Genomic DNA, 22,517 nt, shown 5'->3' on the forward strand with positions numbered 1-22,517 from the left:
ATTATGGCCATAAATTGCTGTGAATGTACTTTAATCTTGCAATTTTATTAATTATAGGCTATTTAAAGTTCTCCCACACTAAGGTTTTTTTAAAGGGGCAATTAGATTGTATTAAAGAAATCAAAAAGCGAACACTGCCTTTAATTCCCCCCAGTTAATTTAGACCATCAGTTTTTCTTTTCAGATTGAAAAAAAAACTCTCTTTAAGTAAACAGCATCATTTATTTTTTGTTTGTTTTTTTCATGGTCATTTTATCATTTTTCACCAGCGTTTATGTCAGCATTCCTCCATCTGAATAAACGGAAGCTTTGGTCACATATTGTGAATAAGAAAACAACATTCATATACAGTGCACTTAAAAAAAAAAATCTGGAGAAAAAAAAATGCATTCATGTATTATAATTTTTTTAACAATATCATATTAATCTACATTTTAAGGCAAACATACTGAAGCATTATTTGTTAGGAATGGAAAAATGAGAAAATGCAGAAAATTAGTTTGATTACGAGGCTCCATAGCTATACGATGAAAACTTACACATGTACAAGGCTTTGAGTGACCATACACTTTAATTGTAATAACAATCAGCTCAACTTGAACAAGATATCTGAGCAGCATCCACACACAGATCACCAAAACTAATTTTAAAGATTACAACAGGAAAAACAAAAACAAGCGAAACGGAACAGAAAAACAAACTGGACAAAAATTACAGAAACGAGAGTGAAGTAGTGAAAAACAATTAACAATCAAAAGTTAAAAATGCGTGATTAAATGAAGTCGTATATCTTGTGCTGTGTGGACCGGTTGATCTTCCACAGTGGACTGCCTCACTTTTAGGGGGGATGTGGAGGGAGTATGGTGTCTCTGGTAGTGGTAAGTACAGACGTCTCTTTAGACAAACTGACCCCAGGTATGCTCTCTCCTCCATCTTCCGAATGAAGACGAGACCAAAGCAGGGAAAGTCCTATATGGAGAACCTGGTTCAAGGATCTAAGTGTCCCCTTTCAGGACCCCCAAACAGCTCTGCAGCAACTGTAGATTCCCCTGGGGAGAGATCAGGGCATATCATCAATAAATCATCGATGGATTTGAAATCATTGAAGCATTACAGTATAAAGCAAAAGGAAACCTTGGCATGTTTGAGTTCCAGCTCGGCCAGTTCCACCAAGTTCTTTCTGAATGCTGCTACTCGCCGTGTCTTGAAATCTATCAGTTCTAAAGGGAAATCAAGCATAGGACAACGGAGCATGAATATTTAATAAGCAAATAGCCGTTTTATCTTTATATTGAAAAATCATCTTAGGTTAATAGCAGTTTGAGAACATTTCCACCACAAAATGACAAAAAAAAAATTCTCTGTCGAAAATAAATACAAAACTTCTGTGTGAAGTAGTGCCGCGCAACTTGGGAGAATATATCTGCAAAACAATTTGGCCGCCATTTTGTCTTTGGTGGAAAACAGAAACCTATCTACAGTGGGGCCAAAAAGTATTCAGTCAGCCACTGATTGTGCTTGTTCTCCTACTTAGAATGATGAGAGAGGTCTGTAATATTCATCATAGGTACACTTCAACTATGAGAGACAAAATGAGAATTTAAAAAAATCCAGGAAATCACATTGTAGGATTTTTAAAGAATTTATTTGTAAATTATGGTGGAAAATAAGTATTTGGTCACTCACAAACCAGCAAGATTTCTGGCTCTCACAGACCTGTAACTTCTTCTTCAAGAAGCTCTTCTGTCCTCCACTCGTTACCTGTATTATTGGCAAGTGTTTGAATCCGTTATCTGTATAAAAGACACCTGTCCACAGCCTCAAACATTCACACTCCGAAATCAACCATGGCCAAGACCCAAGAGCTGTCGAAGGACACCAGGAAGAAGATTGTAGACCTGCACCAGGCTGGGAAGAGTGAATCTACAACAGGCAAGCAGCTTGGTGTGAAAAAATCAACTGTGGGAGCAACTGTCAGAAAATGGAAGACATGCAAGACCACTGATAATCTCCCTCGATCTGGGGCTCCACGCAAGATCTCATCCCGTGGGGTCAAAATGATCATGAGAACGGTGATCAAAAATCCCAGAACTAAATGGAGGGACCTGATGAATGACCTGCAGAGAGCTGGGACCAAAGTAACAAAGGCTACCATCAGTAACACACTACACCGAGAGGGACTCTAATCCTTCAGTGCCAGGCGTGTCCCCCTGCTTAAGCCAGTTCATGTCCAGGCCCGTCTGAAGTTTGCCAGAGAGCGTATGGATGATCCAGAAGAGGATTGGGAGAATATCATGTGGTCCGATGAAACCAAAATAGAACTTTTTGGTAAAAACTCAACTCGTCGTGTTTGGAGGAAGAAGAATGCAGAGTTGCATCCCAAGAACACCATACCTACTGTGAAGCATGGGGGAGGAAACATCATGATTTGGGGCTGTTTTTCTGCAAAGGGGACAGGAAAACTGATCCGAGTTGAGGGAAGAATGAACGGGGCCGTGTATCGAGAGATTTTAAGCCAAAACCTCCTTCCATCAGTGAGAGCCTTGGGGATGAAACGTGGCTGGATCTTCCAGCATGACAATGATCCCAAACACACTGCCCGGGCAACGAAGAAGTGGCTCCATAAAAAAGCATTTCAAGGTCCTGGAGTGGCTTAGCCAGTCTCCAGACCTCAAAACCATAGAAAATTTGTGGAGTCTGTGTTGCCCGGCGACAGCCCCGAAACATCACTGCTCTAGAGGAGATCTGCATGGAATGGGCCAAAATACCAGCTACAGTGTGTGCAAACCTGGTGAAGACTTACAGGAAACATTTAACCTCTGTCACTGTTATGTTACCAAGTTTTGAGTTGAACTTTTGTAATTGACCAAATACTTATTTTCCACCATAATTTACAAATAATTTCTTTACAAATCCTACAATGAGATTTCCTGGATTTTTTTTTTTTTTTTTTCATTTTGCCTCTCATAGTTGAAGTGTTCCTATGATGAAAAGGAGGACTCGGAGAACTTGCACAATCAGTGGCTGACTAAATACTTTTTGGCCCCACTGTAAATGCATAATATAGGTCTTATAGTGAACAAGTTATCCATGCTTTTATAATGTTTAATCAACACAGTTTAAGCCCCAATTCTGCAAGCTCACATTCATCAGCCTTCACTTTTGAGTGCAATGTCCACATTTCAAAATCCGATCAACAACCGATTCATGCAAGTTCCCACCCCGCCCTACATTCACTCCTTGTGGTAATCCGTTTCCCTCAGATGAACGCCAGAACACAAAAGAAAAACAAACTGTCGTTATTTCCAGTTTATCACAACTTTAAAGCTTCTCCTTTGTTGACTTTTAAAGTGCTCTGAGACTCTGAAAACACCAGATCATGATCCGCACGCGTGTAAATGTCGTGAAATTTGCATTGCAAATAGAGGGGCTGGACAATGAAACTGAAACACTGGCCAATATAGTGTTGGAGGCTTTGACGCAAGAGGAAGCTGTCTGAAAGGGATAACTCCACAATATTCATGGTTGGGCTGCTTTAGTTAAACCTTTGCTTACTCATGCTAATGCCAAATGTTGGTTTCAATGCAACAGAAATCTTGGGCTGTGGACAATGTGAAACGTATTGTTCTCTGATGAGTCCACTTTCACTGTCTTTCCCAGATCAGTGGGAGTTACAGTGTGGAGAAGCACAAAGAGGTTTAACACCCGGACTTTTGCTGCCCAGAGTGATCAGTGATGGTTTGGGCTGCAATATCATTCATGACATTCCCTACTGTGCTTGATGGACGCTACCGAACCATTCTGGAGGACCTTGTGCACCCAATGGTTCAAACATTGTACCCTGAAGGGGGTGGAGAGTATCAGTGTGATAATGCACCAAAACACACTGCAAGACTTGTGACAGAATGGTTTGTTTAAGTTGAACATCTCCCATGACCTGTTCAGTCATCAGATCTAAATACTTTTGAGCCACTTTGAGGTGTTTTGGAGGAGCGAGACAGAAAACGTTTTCCTCCACCAGCATCACAGAGACCTGACCGCTGTTCTGGAAGAGGAATGGCTTAAAATCCCTCTGGCCACTGTGAAGGACTTCTATCTGTCATTACCAAGACAAACTGATGCTGTCTGCCCGCAAAAGGAGGCCCTACACCATACTTATCAATTATTGTGGTTTTAAACCAGGTGTTTCACTCCAAATCTCGATTAGTGTGAATTGACACAATCAGAAGCGATCTTTAAAATGTGCAGATCTGTGTAGCCATGTTTTGGACCAATGAGATTTAATTAACAGTCCAATCAATTTCCTGTGCGGGTTTACAAGGAAGATTTACAGGGAAGAGATGCTTTTGTTATGCTGCAGCTGGTTAGGAAACTATGTAAAACCATCCATTGGTTTTGTAATGAAGTCACTGTTTGAAGGATATATATATATACATGAAGTACCTTGTTTTGCAGACTCAGAGATTTTCTCAAACTTCTGACAGCACACTTGCTGTGTGGTTTCTGCTTGGAGGACGTCCTTGTTTTTAGCTCGGGCTTTGTCCAGAGCTTTATTAGCATTCTCATAATCAACTAATGCCCTTCCTCGTCTGTACAGGAGGTCCTGTTGAGGAGATAATGCAGGTTAAAACTAAAGAAACTTGTATAATATAAAAGCATTTATAATGGTTTCAGAAAGCAATAACTAGGTAATTCAGGGTAACAAATAATCAATACTGTATAAAACTGAATCTTATGGTCCAAGAGGTCACTGTTCCCCTGTTTTGGCTTGGTGTAAAATGAGGTAATGCTTCCTTTTACAGTCCAGTTACCCATGTAAATACTATGTACTTATTTTAGTAACTACAATTACTGGGTAATAACTAGTACTAACCCTGTTCCATGTACTTAACTTATCTTAGCCAGTACTTTCTAGGTAAGTACACTGTAAGTACACTGTAAGTACTGTACTGTAAAAGGAAGCGGTACGAATAGTCAGAATCAATGTTGTAGCTCAATTACATTGTATCCCAGGGTTCAGCTAGATTAACAGATCACTGTCTAATGAAGGAATGACCTCTAATGAGCAGCTGTCAGTTCAACATGCTGACCACACGTCTCTACCTTAGCGGCTTGCGACTCTCGGAGGTAGTACTTCAACAAGTCGGCAAGTTTCAAATCCTCATCGGCCGCTACGCGTGCTTCAATTTTCTGCAAACAGAGTTTGAAAACAGGTGAGGGGAAGTAGTGTGTGACTTTACACTCACTAACTCTTTGATTCATCAAATTCTGCCTTCATTTTGAATAAAACTGCTGAGGGTAGAATAACACCAAATGACAAAATGAACTTTTCTTTACCTCAGAGAATAAGATGCTTACAAAATATATTTAAAAAGTAAAAAAATAAAATAAAAAAAAAGATCATTATAAATTATAAACAGTATTTATATCGTATACGCCTGCACCCTCAGATTACTTGGACGTGACTGTGGTTACAAGAGGTAAAACAATATAAATACTGTTCGTTTTCTCACACAAACCGCTCGTTTCGTGTCTTAGGCCATCAATGTGTACTTACATTTACGAGTCATTAAATCATGTTTAATTTGGACTTCTCTGTGCATGCTCTTTGAGGTGGTGACCATAGACCTCCATTATATGACTGACAGACAAGAACGGTTTGACCTAAAAATATCAAAATTGAAAATACTGCGGAAGCAAAGACACCTACATCTTGGATGCCCTTGAGCTAAGCTAAAACATATCAAAAATTCAATTTCAAAGTGAACTATGCCTTTAAAAAGTGATTTACTCTATTTTGATAATCAGAGTTTATACACGAACTATAAACTCTTATCCCAGTGATATGAATATTTCTAACACTAAAAAATGATAGTGTGGTTGAAAATACAATTCAACAGGCTAATCTATGACTAAGATCGCATGGATGTTTCAAGTGAGATCACGATCTTTGAATGATTAATCGTGCATTTATATAAAAATGATGTTATAATACTGGAAATGCTTACCCGTGTTTTCTCAAAAAGCTCTGATACTTTCAGGAAAAATCTGTAAAGAAGGGACCAAAAAAAGCAAGTTATAAAAAGAGGCTCTAACAGTCAATTGTGGAGCTACATGTGGAAATGGACGTCGTACTTGCACAGATCTGTGGAGTCTTGTGTCCCTAAGGTGTACAGCGTTGAGGCGATTCTGTTGATATCATCCGCCGCACCTGAAACACACGTCCTGTCAGATCTCTAGATGAGGAAATGCTGTCAGTCTTTCACACATTCAGTGACTTAACAGTTTCACAGCATTCTGCTTTTCCAGATCATGTTTCAGTGTTGTGCCAATAAGACTCACGGCACACAAGGAAAAGCAAAACATTTGGCTCGGAATTGGAAAGACGCGTGAAGCAAGAAAATGGTTGAATGACAAAAACACATTTCAGAATAAATCTGCATTAATAAAAAGTGTTGCGTTCAAATGTCTAAAACAACTTTTGACATCTAAGATGTCATCATATTATAAGAATATCCTGTAAGTTTCAGAACTGAAAACGTCCTTGTTAGTCCAAAAAAAGCTTTTATTGACACCAGCCTCAGCAAACGACTCAAAGTGGGGAACTATGACGACAAAGAGGATAAAACACCACCCCCGCAGAAGAAGATCAACACCTACTTCAACACGGCCGGTTTAGCCCCGCCCACCGACTCACGCATTACACGCATAGCTAAATAACATAGGCCTACCTTGTGATGACAAACATTGTGCAACACACAGACTCTCGGTCGAGCATGTATGGGCGAATGATTCCGGTTGCCATTTTACAACATTGGACGTTTTCAAAACAATTTCCCTCAAGAGCATCGACGAGTGAGTTGAAACTCATTATAATATGCAAAACTGTTATCCACTCACAGGAGTGGGCGTTTACTTCCAAGTCTTCAGTGCGAGACGCCCATAAAAACCGAGTGTTTTTCAGCTAGGCTCAAAACTAGGGTACAAAATAGCCTGTTACTTATTCATTTAGATATTTTTGAATGTAAAAACCAAGCGAACGTCATAAGTTGACCTCATACAGCAATATAATAAAATTTAAAAAGCCAGTTCATGACCCCTTTTAAAAAATGTTTTATCAAAAAATGAACATCCAAAGCACTTTTTTCAGGCATGCATGTGAAATGCTTTTGGCAAAGGCATTGTTATCATTTATCTCTATAACACACACTTTCCTGTGACTGGAGAACTTTGACCTTGCCTTATCCTTGACTCTGCACGGTCATGTGAGCCGCAAGCATCTATAAATGTGTGATGAAAAGAGAAACTTACTTTTGTGAGACCTGATCATTCGATCAGATTTGGCGGATGCGTCTTTGACACGGTTGTGGTACTCTAATAGGAATGTCTTCTCGTGTTCAAAGAAATCATCAACGTCCTGTGATGAAATAGAAATAAATCCATAAAACGCAAAACACAAATAAATAAATTGGACAATTCTACGAGGTGAATCGAACAAAGAAATTATATTATTTGATTACGTAAATTATTTGAACTTGCAAGAGATGCAATGATGCATTAAAGTGACAGTAAGGTATTTCTAATGTTACAAAACTACTTCAAATAAATGCTGTTCTTTTGAGCTTTCTGTTCATCAAAGAATCCTGAAAAAAAGTGCAACTTTCTTGAAAATTAGGAACCGTGACAATCCTATTTTTGACTATATGCGTTTCCAAGAAGACTTTGGTGAATGCGCATTCCACTACAAGTGAAGCATTCACCAGAGAGACATAAACTATCATTCAACACACAGCTAAACGCAAAGAAGCTCAAGCCTAAGTAAATCATTTCTCAGAAAGGTGGTTGTCATCGTGGCCTCCCTTTCCTCCCCCTTGTTTCTAAAGCAGAGTCACATAAAACAGTCACATGATATGAGAAGTCCACTGACTGAACTGACCTTCACTCCTGCCACAAGAACCCCATCTGCAGACTTCACCACGTTCTTGAAGAAATCCTCCAGCCTTTCCTTCTTGTTTTTCCCTCGTACACTCAGCTGTAATTTCAAGAGGCAAATTGAAGGTCAAATGAGCAATCAAAATGCTCGGAAATGTTATTTTTACCTACTGGCAAATGCAAGAAGGACACTTATATTATATTCTATATGGGGGTTGTTTTGCCTAAAAAACTGCTTTGCACAACCTCAACTGAAGCTTTTCTCACATTTGCTATGAATAAAAACCTTTTGGTTTGTGTGCATCAAGTTTCAAATGAAACGAGAAAAATAAATGAGTAACATTTAATCATTTTAATTCATTGGATTAAAAAACAAAACAATTAAATGGTTAATATATACAAATTTTTTGTTCACCCTCTAATTCCCACTAGCATTATAGAGGAATTATAGGGGAATATAGCTCGTTATTCCCAAAGCATTATATGGAGAAAAATCCTGGAATGTTTTCATCAAAAACCTTAATTTCTTTTCAACTGAAAAAAGAATGACATGGACATCTTGGATGACATGGGGGTGAGTAAATTATCAGCAAACGTTTTTTTAAAGTGAACTACTCCTTTAAGAAATGTCACACTTACATCTTGGTTGTACTCTAAAAACACATGAAAGTTCATGTCTTTGCGCAGGACGGGATGGGCAGCAACACGGCACAGAAAGACCTCGTGCATTGCCACGGTCTTCTTGAAGATGGCCAGATACTCACTGCAACACATTATAATATTGTTATTATTATTATTAAAGGGTCAGTTCAACAAAAAATGAAAATGATCCCATAATTGACTCACCCTCAGGTTTATATGACTTTCTTCATGTACACACGGGATGGCATACACACAGTCAATTATGGGATCATTTTCATTTTTGGGTGAACTAAGTGTAACGAACAACATGGTAACAATCGATTTGAAGACAAATCAACTCACGCCTCTAGTTCCTGTTTCATCTTAGTGAACTCCTCCTTGGTCATCGATCCTTCACCTTCACCCAGCTTCTGAAGTTTCTCCCGTGACGCGTCGAAATCCGGTCTCGGAGGAGCAGGCGGAATCTACAGGGAAAGTCTTTCCGTTAGCTTTTCAAGAGGCATTTCGATTCCCAAAACTGTTTCAGCATTGGTAATGAAATTCTGGGATTCGTAACATCATCAGTCAATGAATGAAAACCGCAATCACTCACACTGTTGTCCTAATGATACGTGCTATAAATAATTCAGGCCAGCTTTGATGATATTGTTAATGGCAGTCAGTGACATGACTCTTTCTTTGTTGAGTATTAATCGGAGTATCCCAGATTAAACTACATTAAATGCTACTACATGACAGACCTGTTTGGACTTAAAATAATGCAGAAAATAAGCCAATGAAAATACAGAATAGGGAACTGCAGGCCCTGTCCATTTCATTAGATAACATGAAAATAATAACAATAACCATTCAAAAGTCTGACGTCGGTAAGATTTTTTTCATGCTCAGCAAGGCAGCATTTACATTTAACAGTTATTTATATAAACGTTTTCTATTTTAATAAGTAGCCTAATTTCATCCTGCAGGGCTTAAAGCAAAAAAAAAAAATTTTATTCCTTGACCAAACCCCATTCCACACCCCGTCACACACCCATATTAAGAGCAGTTTTTTTTCTTCTTGTAATTAGGAGTAGTTACCTTCACAAATGAAATTAGCAGTTAAAGAAAGGCCATTTTGAACAGTGTTTCTATTATTTACACACTTTATGAAAGTTCAATGTTTTCAATCTAAAGACTCGGCTCTTTGTGATGTAGTCGTACAAATAATAAGCCATTTGCATAACTTTAACAAGTTTTTATTTCGAGCTTTTGCCAAAAAGTGAGCTAATATCATCACAAACTGTACATAATATAATATCAGTTTTTAACCTAGCCATTTTAACCTTATGGAGTCCTTGCTGAATAACAAATATATATATATATATATATATATATATATATATATATATATATATATATAACCTTAATGACCACAAACTTTTCAACAGTACACATAATACGACATGGAAAAATAGCAAAGCACATCAAATATCCCAGTAAATCACTCACTATCTTACTTTAACAATAGTTTCAACCAATATATCCAAATAGGAAACTGTGGCAAAGATCATTTCCCTTTTTTCTTGCACCTGAACTACAACAAAATGACATTCGACAACAGATTTTATGTACACCAGGGCTATAAAAGGACAGTCAAGCACTGATTTCAGTCTTGGCAAGAGCAGCTGGAGCGTTCGCTCTCATACACACACATAATGAAGACGTAGAGTTTAAAAGAAGAGAGCATGACGCAGACAGTTCAAACAAGCGTCCGGTGGAAAGCAAATGAAAGATTACAGGCCTAGTTCATAGTTCATAATTATGCAAAACACTTAAAGGGACTTACAATATAACCAGCGTATTCTTCGTTTTCCACAAACGAGTCGTGGAGCCAGATGAATTCTTCATGCTGTCTGACCACAGAAAATTCATTCTGCTTGAAATTAGGTAGAGTGCTCTGGGAAAAAAAAAACATAAATCATAATTTAATGAATGAATGCAGCAAGTAGATTTTGGAGGCAGGGCTGAAAACACAAACACAATCCTTCTTGATTTTATGCGTTGATGCCGTGTACCTTTGTGTGGACGGTGAACTTGACCTTGTCTCTCTCACTCAGAGCGTCTGAGATGTCCACCTGTAGTGTGGCGTCGGTTTGAAGATCCACATTCACTGCCCTGGGCTATTAAAACAAGTCACCAATAAACACACTGCAATTCTAACAGCATCCATATTTCATACTAATCAATGAGGACCACAGGAGATGGAATCGATTACAATCATTCTTTATCTGTTTTTGAATAGAACACAAGAACTATTAAGTTTAATCTCATTTCAAAACAGTTACAATACTTGAATTTAGATAGAAGAATGACATGTCAAGCAGTGACTGAAGTGCAATGCTATTCTAAAAACCTAGAATGTTTGCACTTTCAAAAATGTATTTGTTAGAGTTAACATTAACAACGATGAAAAACTTCAAAGGAATTGTTACCAGTTACATCACCTAAAATATATATTTCACTTATAAAAATAAATACATTTCATGTCCATAATCATCTACAAATATTTAACCTCAAACAAAATAGGGGTCGACCGAAATGTGATTTTCAGGGCCGATGTCGATACCGATTATTACAGATCAAATAGACCGATAACCGTATATATATATATATATATATATATATATATATGTTATAGTCTATGTCTGGTGTAAAACTGTAAATTAATGTCAAAATTAAGAATAACAAAGGGTTTTGACAAAAACTTTCTTTAAATGATTTTAAACCTATCTTTGAATCCGAGAACTGTTATTATTAATAATAATAATAATAACTTGTAAAAAAGTGCAGGGAGCACCCAGCAGCATTCTGTAAACATTTTGTAAAACTTAAAGGCTCTATTTTAATGTTTAAATAAAATGTTAGTAATCAAAAAGCATTTCTAATTAATTAAAATCATCAAACTTATTAAATTATTTTTACAGTTTAACAAAAATTACATTTTTAGGGCTTTGTGAAAAACCAAACTTTTATTTTGACGGGTTTCCGTGGAGATCTTTGAGTTTCCGTGTGTCTATGATTTGAAAATTATTTTATCGGCAAATCAGTTTTGAAAATGGCCGATACCGATAAATCATAAAAATGCTTAATATCGGCGCCGATAATCGGTCGACCCCTAAAACAAAACAGCATAGCACTGAAATGTTAGGTTTGACAGTACAACTATAACATTATATTTAATAGTTAGATCTCTATTGCAGAAACAATATGTGTATTAAAAAGTATTTTGGCAGAAACTATGGTTAGTTACTCACACATTATTTAATTTCTAATTATAAAGCAACCTACAGGTTTTCTACAAAGCCATATTTTCTACAAAACTGACAATATAGCATGATTTTCATAACATGTACTATGATAGTACCAGGGTATTTATAGAAACACCTTTAATACACAGTAGCATGGTATCAAAGTACCATGGTACTGCATATAACCCAGATAGCAAACTGACATTGAATCAACATGGAAATATGACATCGAAACAACGTTGATCTGACATTGTTTTGCTCATCGAATTAACGTTGAACCAACGTCAGATGCGTCATTCTTTCAAAACTAACGGAAAATCAACTTGAAATCAACGCGTTGTTTCAACGTTATGAAAGCAAACCAATTTTCGATTTCATTTAGCTTTGAAGAATGCCGCGTCTGACGTTGGTTCAACGTTAATTCGATGAGCAAATCAACGTTGTTTCAATGTCATGAGAGACGTCGTTTCCACGTTGATTCAATGTCAGTTTGCTGTCTGGGAAGGCATATCTTAATAAAATAAATTCATCCAAACCATTAAATTTTGCAGAATAACATTGTATCACTTGATGTTACATTATAGAGCAACATTTAATGTTATAAAAAGCAATGCACTATATATCGGCCACCATATCGGTATCGGCCGATATATTAAAACCGATAAATAAGGGATTATTTTGAATGGCTTGAAATATCACTTGAAAAAAGGAAAATATAGCGTTAAGTGCAACATGTGCTGTCATATAGGCTACATAACATTACAATGAGAACATTTTAATGGTGAGCTTGTGCCATGGGATGATTTTAATGGTGAGACTTTTGTTTTAAAAAATTGGATTTAGATTTATAGGTCAATATATCGGTTATAGGCTTTCAAATATAAAAAAAATTATCGGTATCAGCCAAAATGTTCATAAGTAACAATTTTCATACCTAATTATGAATTAATAATGTTTCAGTTTTATACAAATAGGAATGTCACATAATTTGACTACTAAAGGAACAGTAATATTCACCAGAGAATTTGCACAAGAGCAAACCTATAAACGATGACAGAGACCGAGACTAACTGCTGTTCAACAAACACATTTACCAATTATTCTTTAACTTTAGCAGGCTTATTTAACCAGCTATATGAGTGTATGGTTAATGGCATGATGTGGTGTTGTGGCTTCTTGCCCTAGTTTCTGCTATTACCATCAGACTAGAGAGTCATTGTGCATACATGGGTTTGTGTGTGAGGTTTGTCAGGAGGAAGTGAACGGACGGACTCATATAGGACACACACATTCTGGGCCACAGTGACACCAGCAGTAACACACACGTCCTTTACACGACTACAAACACGACAACAAACAGCAGAAGAACAGAGAGAGAATAGAAATGAGAAAAGAAAAAAAACTTACTCCTCTGTCTTCTTCCGAGAGGAAATCGGGACCATCGTCCAGCCCTTCTTGCTGTGGAGAGACACACAAATATCAGAACGAACGATCGGAATACAAAGACGACAGATGCTCGTTATTACTCGATGCATCGGAGGATTGTAGGTGTAAATGATGAAGGTGTAGGGAGTGAGAGAAAAGCACACACCATCATGGCTGCTGCGGGTGGAGTATGAATGTGGCGGTGGCGGAGTGTGTGTGACGTCAGTGAGGCAGGAGATCTGAGAGGTGGAGCTTCAAGTGTTCAAGTGCAAACCGACACACTGATCAATCGAAACATTATTGTTTTCTTTCTTTCTTTCTTTCTTTCTTTCTTTCTTTCTTTCTTTCTTTCTTTCTTTCTTTCTTTCTTTCTTTCTTTCTTTCTTTCTTTCTTTCTTTCTTTCTTTCTTTCTTTCTTTTAATAATAATAATAATAATAAAAGACATTATATTAATTATATTAGGCCTATGTAAATGTATGTCATTTACTCTTTTAATTTTCCTATTAGATATGTTTATTAGTAACTACGTTTACATGTACGGCACGCTAAATATGTTTCTCGTAAACAACTTTTTTAACCTTTTTAATATAATATTATGTTATTATTGAAATGTATATTATATGCATTACATTATTATAATATAATGCAATCCAATACATTGCATTACTATTTTATATTAGATTATGTTTGGCTTTAGTCCTTCTTTTTTGTCTTATTAATATGTTATGTTTATTTGTATCTACATATGTAGACTAAATATATTTCTTGTAAATCACATTGCGAACACTGTTTTTACTATATGAATACAATGAATAGCTTTTATTGTTATTATTATTATCGAAATGTGCATTTTATATTATATTTTTGGCTTCACTCTTATTCTTCGTGTAATCTTAAATTAAATATGTTATGTTTATTTGTATCTACATATAGATTATGGCTGTATGCTAAATGTATTTCTTGTGAATCACTTTGTAAACAGTTTTTATTATGAATAAATAGCATTAATAATAATACTATTCTTATTTATTGCAATTGTTATGTTATAGGCTATCATATTGACTTTGCTCTTTTAATGTTTTTTTTATTTTTATTTTTTATTCAGATATATCACAATTATTATTTTATAAAGAGATTATATAACTTCATTACAGGCGTACGAATGAAATATTCACTCCCAAAATCTTATGTTTTATGTGACAACTCGCCAATAGAGGGCGACAAACTGACTTTAACCATGGAAAGGACAACTGTTTATCTTCATCAGCTGGCGGAGTTTGTGTGATGCTGTGATTATTACTGAAAACACACCACTAATAGATCAGTGCGAGTCAGTGAGTTTTTATTATGAGTTTAATAGACTGCATAGGGTGACCAACAGTCCTGTTTTCCCAAGACATATGGTGAATGAAAATGTCCTCCAAACACTGCTGGGAAAGATCAGCTTTACAGTAAAATATAGATGGGCAAAGGATAAAGATAAAAAACAGGATAAAGAGGAAGAAAACTAAAGATATAAATATATTTTGTAAGTTTGTGAGAGCTATTTTTGTTCAATTTGGAGGCATTTCTTTTAGTTATTTATTATTTATTTTTCTAATACAGAAGAGAGATTATTTCTATCATTATTTCATTCATTATTTTTGAAACCTGTCATAATAAAACATGTTGAGTAACCTCTGAGAAGCCTATCTGAATTTGTGTCTTGTAATATGACCATTTTATCCATACAGAGGAAGCATATCCTACTTTAAATGTATTGAAATGAATAAGGCATCTTTGAACTTCAAGTATCATTTGAGTGTCTGTTTGCCGAGTGTCCTGGTTTTTGGTAATCAAAATATGGTCACCTGAAGACTGCAGCCAAACTGAATCTTCACAGAATTATTATTTGTCACACAATTACATAATACAATAATTATCTGACTTTTGCTCACTGCTTTGGCCCGTGTTAGTAGTTTGCAGTTTCTGAAAGAACTACAGTATAGAGACCTAAAAATCAACCAATGGTTAAGTGTATTGAAATCTTGGAAGTTGGACCTCCAGAAAACTAACCATCATAAAACAGTAAATAATGATTTCTGTACACCAAATATGTATAACATCAGATCAACCTTGGTGCATTCAAGTTAATGGCATGGGATGGGAACAAATTTGTAATTTATGCGTATTTATTGAATTGTATCTGACCACGTACAAAATAGTTTTTATTTTTGAGCTGTTTTGCTGCTGCACAATATATTAATGTCAAAACAACATGGACAGGTGTTAATAATACAGTGTTCAACATTGGAAGTGGACCAAAAACAGGCATTGTTCAAAATTAAAGTATAAGTTTGATGAAAGGTTTTGATCCACTTCAAATGTTGACTACACTCTTAGAAGAAAAGGTTCTATATAGAACCTTAAAAGGTTCTATCAGCACTCCGTATTTGGAACCCCTAAAAGGTTCTATACAGAACACTTTTTAAGGGTTCAATAATAAGAACCCTCTTTGTAACCAGAAAAAAGTTCTATACGGAACCTTTTGGGTTCATTCATTATCATTTGCTTTGTCCTTTCAAACATCAAGACCCTACACTGTATTTATGAATGCATGTGAATGATCACAAAATTCAAGATATGGAGGTTAGAAAATGTTTATATTTATATCATTTTATGTAGTTAATCAACATCACAGAAGAGTGCCATTTCAGTTTTTCTCCTAAAATGTAATATTAACAGTTTAATAAACAATAATTTAATTACAACAACAAAATGTTGAAGAATAATGTAATATATGAATAAACGATAGCCTAAAGAACCTTTGTATCGAACCATTTTTAGCATAAAAACGTTATTTGGAATTGAGTAAAGAACCCTATGCTTCATATAGAAGCCCAATGAACCCTTTTTTCTATACTGTAGTATATGAAGTGTAGGCTCTGTATTTCTCTTTTTTGTTAATGGGACGTTGAAACAACTAAACAAAAAGTTCAGGATGAAGTCAAAACATATTGAGAAATGATGCATGCATCAACATCATAATAACATATTGAGTAACTTCGTCCTGAAGTGCAATCGTGTGACCCTGCAACTCAATAACATTGATATCCCCTTTACAGGTCGTGTTGCACTGCATTAGACAACAAATGTATTGCAAAACAACTGATCACACAGTTCAGTCAACTAAAATGCCCATAAAATGTTTATCGATGAATTTCAGCCACTGTTAGAGTAAACCGTGACACATGCATAACCATCCAAAAGCCTCGGAAACACTGCAAACCAGAAGTTCAATGTCTTTTTCCTCTTTTTTTTGAGAAACAACATTCAGAAACTCAAGATTGCACCTCATCTCTGCTCAAATTCCTCCATCCCTGTTTCAACCAGAAGGAACACCCAATCCAGTTGACATTATTTGTGAAATGTTTTTAACAGCATGATGCACATTCTCACATGCTTTGCAGCAGCAAGCTATCAATACTCAGTAGTACAGAATCTACTGGAGTGCAAGGAGAGGTCATTTGTTTATTTTCAGCTCACTTGTCCAGACACAGAGATTCAGGGCTTACATGAAAGGCACTTTGTTTCGTACAGCGGTGGACATAAAAGCTCTGACAACCTTTTTAAGAACCAACCAGCTTATACGTGGGCCCAAAATAGATGCATCTTTTGCTGTCTTAATTGAGGGTAGAGATCTACAAATGCATCCTTGTCAAGTTTTGTTTTATTTCTAATTTTATTATGGATATTTTTTGTTCAAATTAACTGGTGAACGTAATAGAGTGCCGAAGTTACAACGTCACTTTGTATGCCAAGACGCGGAAGTGATTTAGCATTTTAGCACTCCCGGTACCCTCGCTCTAAAGTCTATGGGATTTTTGAATGGGTTTTTGCTAAATCGCCTGAAATAAGGTCTGTGGTGAACAAAGCCTCTAAATATTTTCACGTTTTGATCTATGACATAAAACAAACCAGTTATAACCTGCTTGTGGTTTTTTAAACTTTATTGTAGGCCTATCTGCTTGTGTTTTTTAAAAGCTTTATGTAGGCTTCAAAATGTATACATTTTGGATTAACTTGTAAAGATTATCTTGATAAACAAAACGTGTAGGGGTCACAACTCTTTGTTGAACACAGATCTTATTTTATGCGATTTTCCAAAAGTCTATGGGGAAAATGCATAGCTTTTCCATCGAGGGAACCCATGCGCCGCTAGCCACAACATGTTCCTGGATCAACATCTTGAACAATATTCCAATAAACCAATCAGATTTGAGGGACAAGTTTACAGTTTATGTCAAGTTTAGGCTAAAAACCAGGGTTTGGTGCATTACACCTATCAATTCCCTCTAATTTAATTGATAAATTATGGGTGGGGTTAGGTTTAGGGGTAGGGATAGGACAACATTTTATTAATCACCTTGTGAAATATCGAAATAATACACCTGTAACATTCAGTTTTGGTTTCTGTTTAGTTTTTCTGGACTTTTAGGGACACGACAGCGATGTACTAAAAACGGAAAAGTTTTTCCTTTGCGTTTTTTGCATACAGGCAAAAGCTTTATCAAAGCGACCTCCATTTACAGTAAAAGATTCACGCGGATCTGCGAAAAAAAGAAGAAAAAACGCTGTATTCTGGTGCCAGGCCAGTAGTTGGCGATGTCACTTTGTAAAGAAACACTAGGCGCCTTGACTGAACATGTTACACGCATGCACATGACATCACCGTTTTCACCAATTCACGTTTTTGTAGTTTACATGGAAAGATAACTGTATCGTTTTCAGGTCCCCAAAACATGGTTGTCCGGTAAACCAATAAAAACCTTCACATTTTTAATTGAATACGGTGTCACGTAAATAGTGCTTTCTAGGCCAAAACGCGGAAGTGAGTTAGCATTTTAGCACTACCGGATCCCTCGCTCTAAAGTCAATGGGATTTTTGAGTGGGTTTTTGCTAAATCGCCTGAAATAAGGTCTGTGGTGAGCGAAGCCTCTAAATATTTCCATGTTTTGATCTACGACATAAAACACACCAGTTATAACCTGCTTGTGGATTTTTAAACTTTATTGTGTCTGCTTGTGTTTTTTTAAAAACTTTATATTGGCTTCAAAAATGTATACATTTTGGATTAACTTGTAAAGATTATCTTGATAGACAAAACACAGATCTCATTTTATGCGGTTTTCCAAAAGTCTATGGGGAAAATGCATAGCTTTTCGATCGAGGGAATCCATGCACCGCTAGCTTCCGTGTTGTCCTGCAAAGTGACGTCATCACTTCGGCACTCTATTGCTTCTAGGCTTGTTCGTTTGTTTTGTTTGTTGCTATGGTTACCTATAGTTTCATTGATTTGATCCACCTGCTCCTTGTTTAGCTCTTTAGTTACTGTGTATTTGAGGCATTGTTTGTCTGTTCATGTTTACTTTTAGTTGGTAGTGACTCTACTGTGTTCCTGTATTCTCCTGTGCTCAGTGGTGTAAAGTATTTGAATAAATTTAATTAGTTACTGTATGTAAGTATCTTTTCGGCTACTTTGTAGTTTTACGGAACATCAAAGATATTTTACAACTTTTACTCTCTGTTTGACTGTATTTTTGAATAAGCATACTCTGTACTCATTATATTTCTGACAAGTGATTATTGCATCACTTGTCAGAAATATACATTTCACTCGTTACATTTTGCATGGTATCTAGCAGTTTATTTCTGCTACAAAAATGATATTGCCATCTACGGGGCATTGGAGGTACTATATCTTGTTTGTTTTGCCCTTACCCAAGCCTGTCAACAAGGCTATGAATTAGCTGGTAGCTAACTGCGTTAGCTGGTAGCTAATGCAATGGTTAACTGGTAGTTGCTGAATCACAGGTTATGAGGTGAGTACATGACTGCAGTGGAAACCAGTGTCCAGTGCAAGCAGGCTTGGAATATTTAATATTGTTTAACGTTTTACTTAGATTTTAGAAAATAAACCTGTGAAAATGACCTTTTCCTTGTTTTTCACTGGCATGTCTCTTAGGTGTTGAGCACCAGTGCATTTTTGAGCCAACATTCAGTGCGAGTAAAATACTTTAGTACTGTTCAAATCAGATAATCTAAGACTTTTACTCAAGTCCTATTGGAATTAATGACTTGTTGTAATGGAGTTGTGAGATATACTGTTTTCAGGTACTCTTTTTACCTCTGGCTTGGGCCAGTAAGAGATATTTGTTTAATATTAATCAATACTTTTCTGCTACAAGGATGCATTCAATTGATCAAAAGTAGTAAAAAGTAAATGCATTTTATAATGTTTCAAAAGATTTTTATTGCAAATAAACATTCTATTCATTTAACTGAACTCGAATGTTTCTTGAGCAATATTCACAATATTACTGTTTTTTTTTACTTTTACTATTATTTTGATCAAATAAAAATGCACCCTTAGTGAGCATGAGACTTCTTTCAAATATACTGTATATATATTTAATTTTACCAAACACTATCTTTTCAACGATAGTGTAGCTTAAGAGATGTTTGTGCTAGAGTTTATTAATCGAAATTTGTTTTCTGAAATGTTTTGATTAATAGCCTATGTTTTTTTGTTTTTTTTAATCAAAATTTCAGCCAGGCCAATTAACTGGCTGATATTTGGACATGGTTGCATTGACAACCTGTGTGTCAGTTCCTAAACCATAAACATACAATAAAGACTATAATATATGGTCAAATTTAATACATTTTTTGTAAATTAGTGTTTATTTTGTGTATATCACATTTGCTATCATTGAAATGTAATATATTGGCATATCAGCTGTCAGGCTTTCTTCTCTAGATATTGTCATTGGCTATTGAAAAACCAGTATGAGTTTAACTCTCCGACCAGATCAGTCATCTGCAATATGAGCCCACATGCACTGAGAACTAGTTTCATAACCATTACTAGAAAGTTCCCAGAGAAGACATCAATGTGGACATGTGTGCATAACTGAACTATAATCAACAGCACAGATGAAGGCCAGCACTTTCCGAAAGCTTTTATACAGTGGGGGTTTCATGGATTAGATTTGTGACAATCTAACATTGTTTTTTTACTCGTGTGATATTTGAGAGCAGTTTTTCCACTGAAACAGAGACCTTCCTTTCATTTGTGCTACTTCATTCAACAGTCAGAAACACTCTTTATAACCGCTGGCCAGCCTGTCCACCAGGGTCCCTTTTGTAGCTCTTTGGAAGCATGTTCAGTTTTGCCATTTGTGGACAACGATGACAAGACACAAAAGCACGCTGGCCATAAATAGCGCTGAGCAGCAGAGGATTGCTCCCTGCCTGCGGATCAAATTCTCCAAAGGGAAAAGCAGCCACTGGACTCAAGCCCAGATCTACTGCAAGACCACGCTCAGAGAAACCGCTTGGCCTGTGAGAAGTAGTTAAAGGTGCCTGAGCTGTTCATTTAAACTTCATTAAATGCTTTAAGTCATGCAGGCTTGGGGCTACCCCACATATAAGTATATGATTTTCTCCATAGTGCTTTCAATGCTTTACTAGCTTAGTATACAAGAATCAGAATGCCTCAAAATAATGCAAACTTAAACAAATACTTACAAAAACAATCAATAACTAGAAAAGGAAAGATTGCTTAAAGTATTTTTTAGTTTGTATTTGGCCTAATGTACTTTCAATACTTCTGTATCTTTACAGCATAAATCTGTATCTTTACGGGATGGATGGAACATTCAATTGATAGATGGATAGAATGATCGAATGATGGATGAATAGATAGAACGATAGAATAGTTAGAATGATCGAATAAATGGAGATAGAAAGAAAAAACGACTGATAGATAGACAGACAGAACAATAGATGTGTAGAATGTTAGAATAGATAGATGGAGATAGAACAGATGGATGGATGGATGGATGGATGGATGGAATGATAGCATAATACAGAAAAATAGTTATATAGATGGAAAGAGATAGATAGATAGATATATAGATAGATAGACAAAGAGACAGACAGATAGATAGATAGATAGATAGATAGATAGATAGATAGATAGATAGATAGATAGATAGATAGATAGATAGATAGATAGATAGATAGATAGATAGAATGTTAGAATAGATGGATGGATGGATGGATGGAATGATAGAATAATACAGAACAATAGTTATATAGATAGATAGATAGATAGATAGATAGATAGATAGATAGATAGATAGATAGATAGATAGATAGATAGAATGTTAGAATAGATGGATGGATGGATGGATGGATGGATGGAATGATAGAATAATACAGAACAATAGTTATATAGATAGATAGATAGATAGATAGATAGATAGATAGATAGATAGATAGATAGATAGATGGATGGAATGATAGAATAATACAGAACAATAGTTATATAGATAGATAGATAGATAGATAGATAGATAGATAGATAGATAGATAGATAGATAGATAGATAGATAGATAGATAGATAGATAGATAGAATGGATGGGTGAAATAGATGGATAGAGATTAAACAAACACTGGATGGATGTATGAATGGACAGATCGATCAATAGATGATGGATGGATGGATAGATAGAATGACTGATAGAGGATGGATGGATGGAATGATGAACAGACCAATAGATATAACAATACTCAGATACAGTGATAGAATAATTTAGATGGAGATGTACAAACAAATGATAGATGGATGGATGGATGAATAGACAGAACGATGGTCTTTGCTTAAAAATCATTACAGGTTATCTTTAACTTTGATAATTAAAAAAATAGTTAATAAATATGAATTAATAAAATAAAAATTTACAGGCCAAACATATATCACAGGTCATTGAGGTGACCCTCTAAAGAAATCAGACCGTTTAATTGAGCCAAGAAATCCATCCAAGAATTCCGCCACAATATTTTATTTCAAAGTGGCACCTTCCCCGATCTCAAAAACAATGTTTCACTTCAGGCTGCATCATACATTACAGATAGTTTTGTATTTTTCATGTAGTGTTAAAAAAAAAAACATTCCAAGCATCTCAGCCTTCGTGTTCTGTGGTGCATTTGAATCAACAGTTCAAACCCCATCTGTTTATGTCCATTTGCGTAACAGGAACGAAAACTGCGGTAACTTCAACTCCGGGTTGACAGACAGAAATTCCAGACGGAAAGTCCTCCTTCAACTGGTAGTGTAAAACGAAAAGTGCTTTGTTTATCTGCATAAACTTGACCAGATTAGGTAGATAAATAGCTTCAGG

The 22,517-nt window shown here is 35.9% G+C and overlaps 1 protein-coding gene across 1 annotated transcript; it reads right to left on the reverse strand.

Moving 5' to 3' along the window:
- Positions 1-552: 552 nt before the first annotated feature.
- snx6 (sorting nexin 6) lies at positions 553-13,539 on the reverse strand. Its single transcript, XM_039674026.2, has 14 exons — positions 13,453-13,539; positions 13,269-13,319; positions 10,629-10,733; positions 10,400-10,510; positions 8,917-9,038; positions 8,572-8,695; positions 7,937-8,032; positions 7,312-7,417; positions 6,136-6,211; positions 6,009-6,048; positions 5,104-5,190; positions 4,444-4,603; positions 1,135-1,220; positions 553-1,049 (listed from the first exon to the last, which is right to left on the reverse strand). The coding sequence occupies exons 1-14, from the start codon at positions 13,456-13,458 to the stop codon at positions 996-998; spliced, it is 1,224 nt and encodes a 407-aa protein (XP_039529960.1). The 5' UTR covers positions 13,459-13,539; the 3' UTR covers positions 553-995.
- Positions 13,540-22,517: the final 8,978 nt, after the last annotated feature.

Source organism: Pimephales promelas, chromosome 15, assembly GCF_988280905.1.
Source record: "Pimephales promelas chromosome 15, fPimPro1.hap1.1, whole genome shotgun sequence".
Taxonomy (NCBI): domain Eukaryota; kingdom Metazoa; phylum Chordata; class Actinopteri; order Cypriniformes; family Leuciscidae; genus Pimephales; species Pimephales promelas.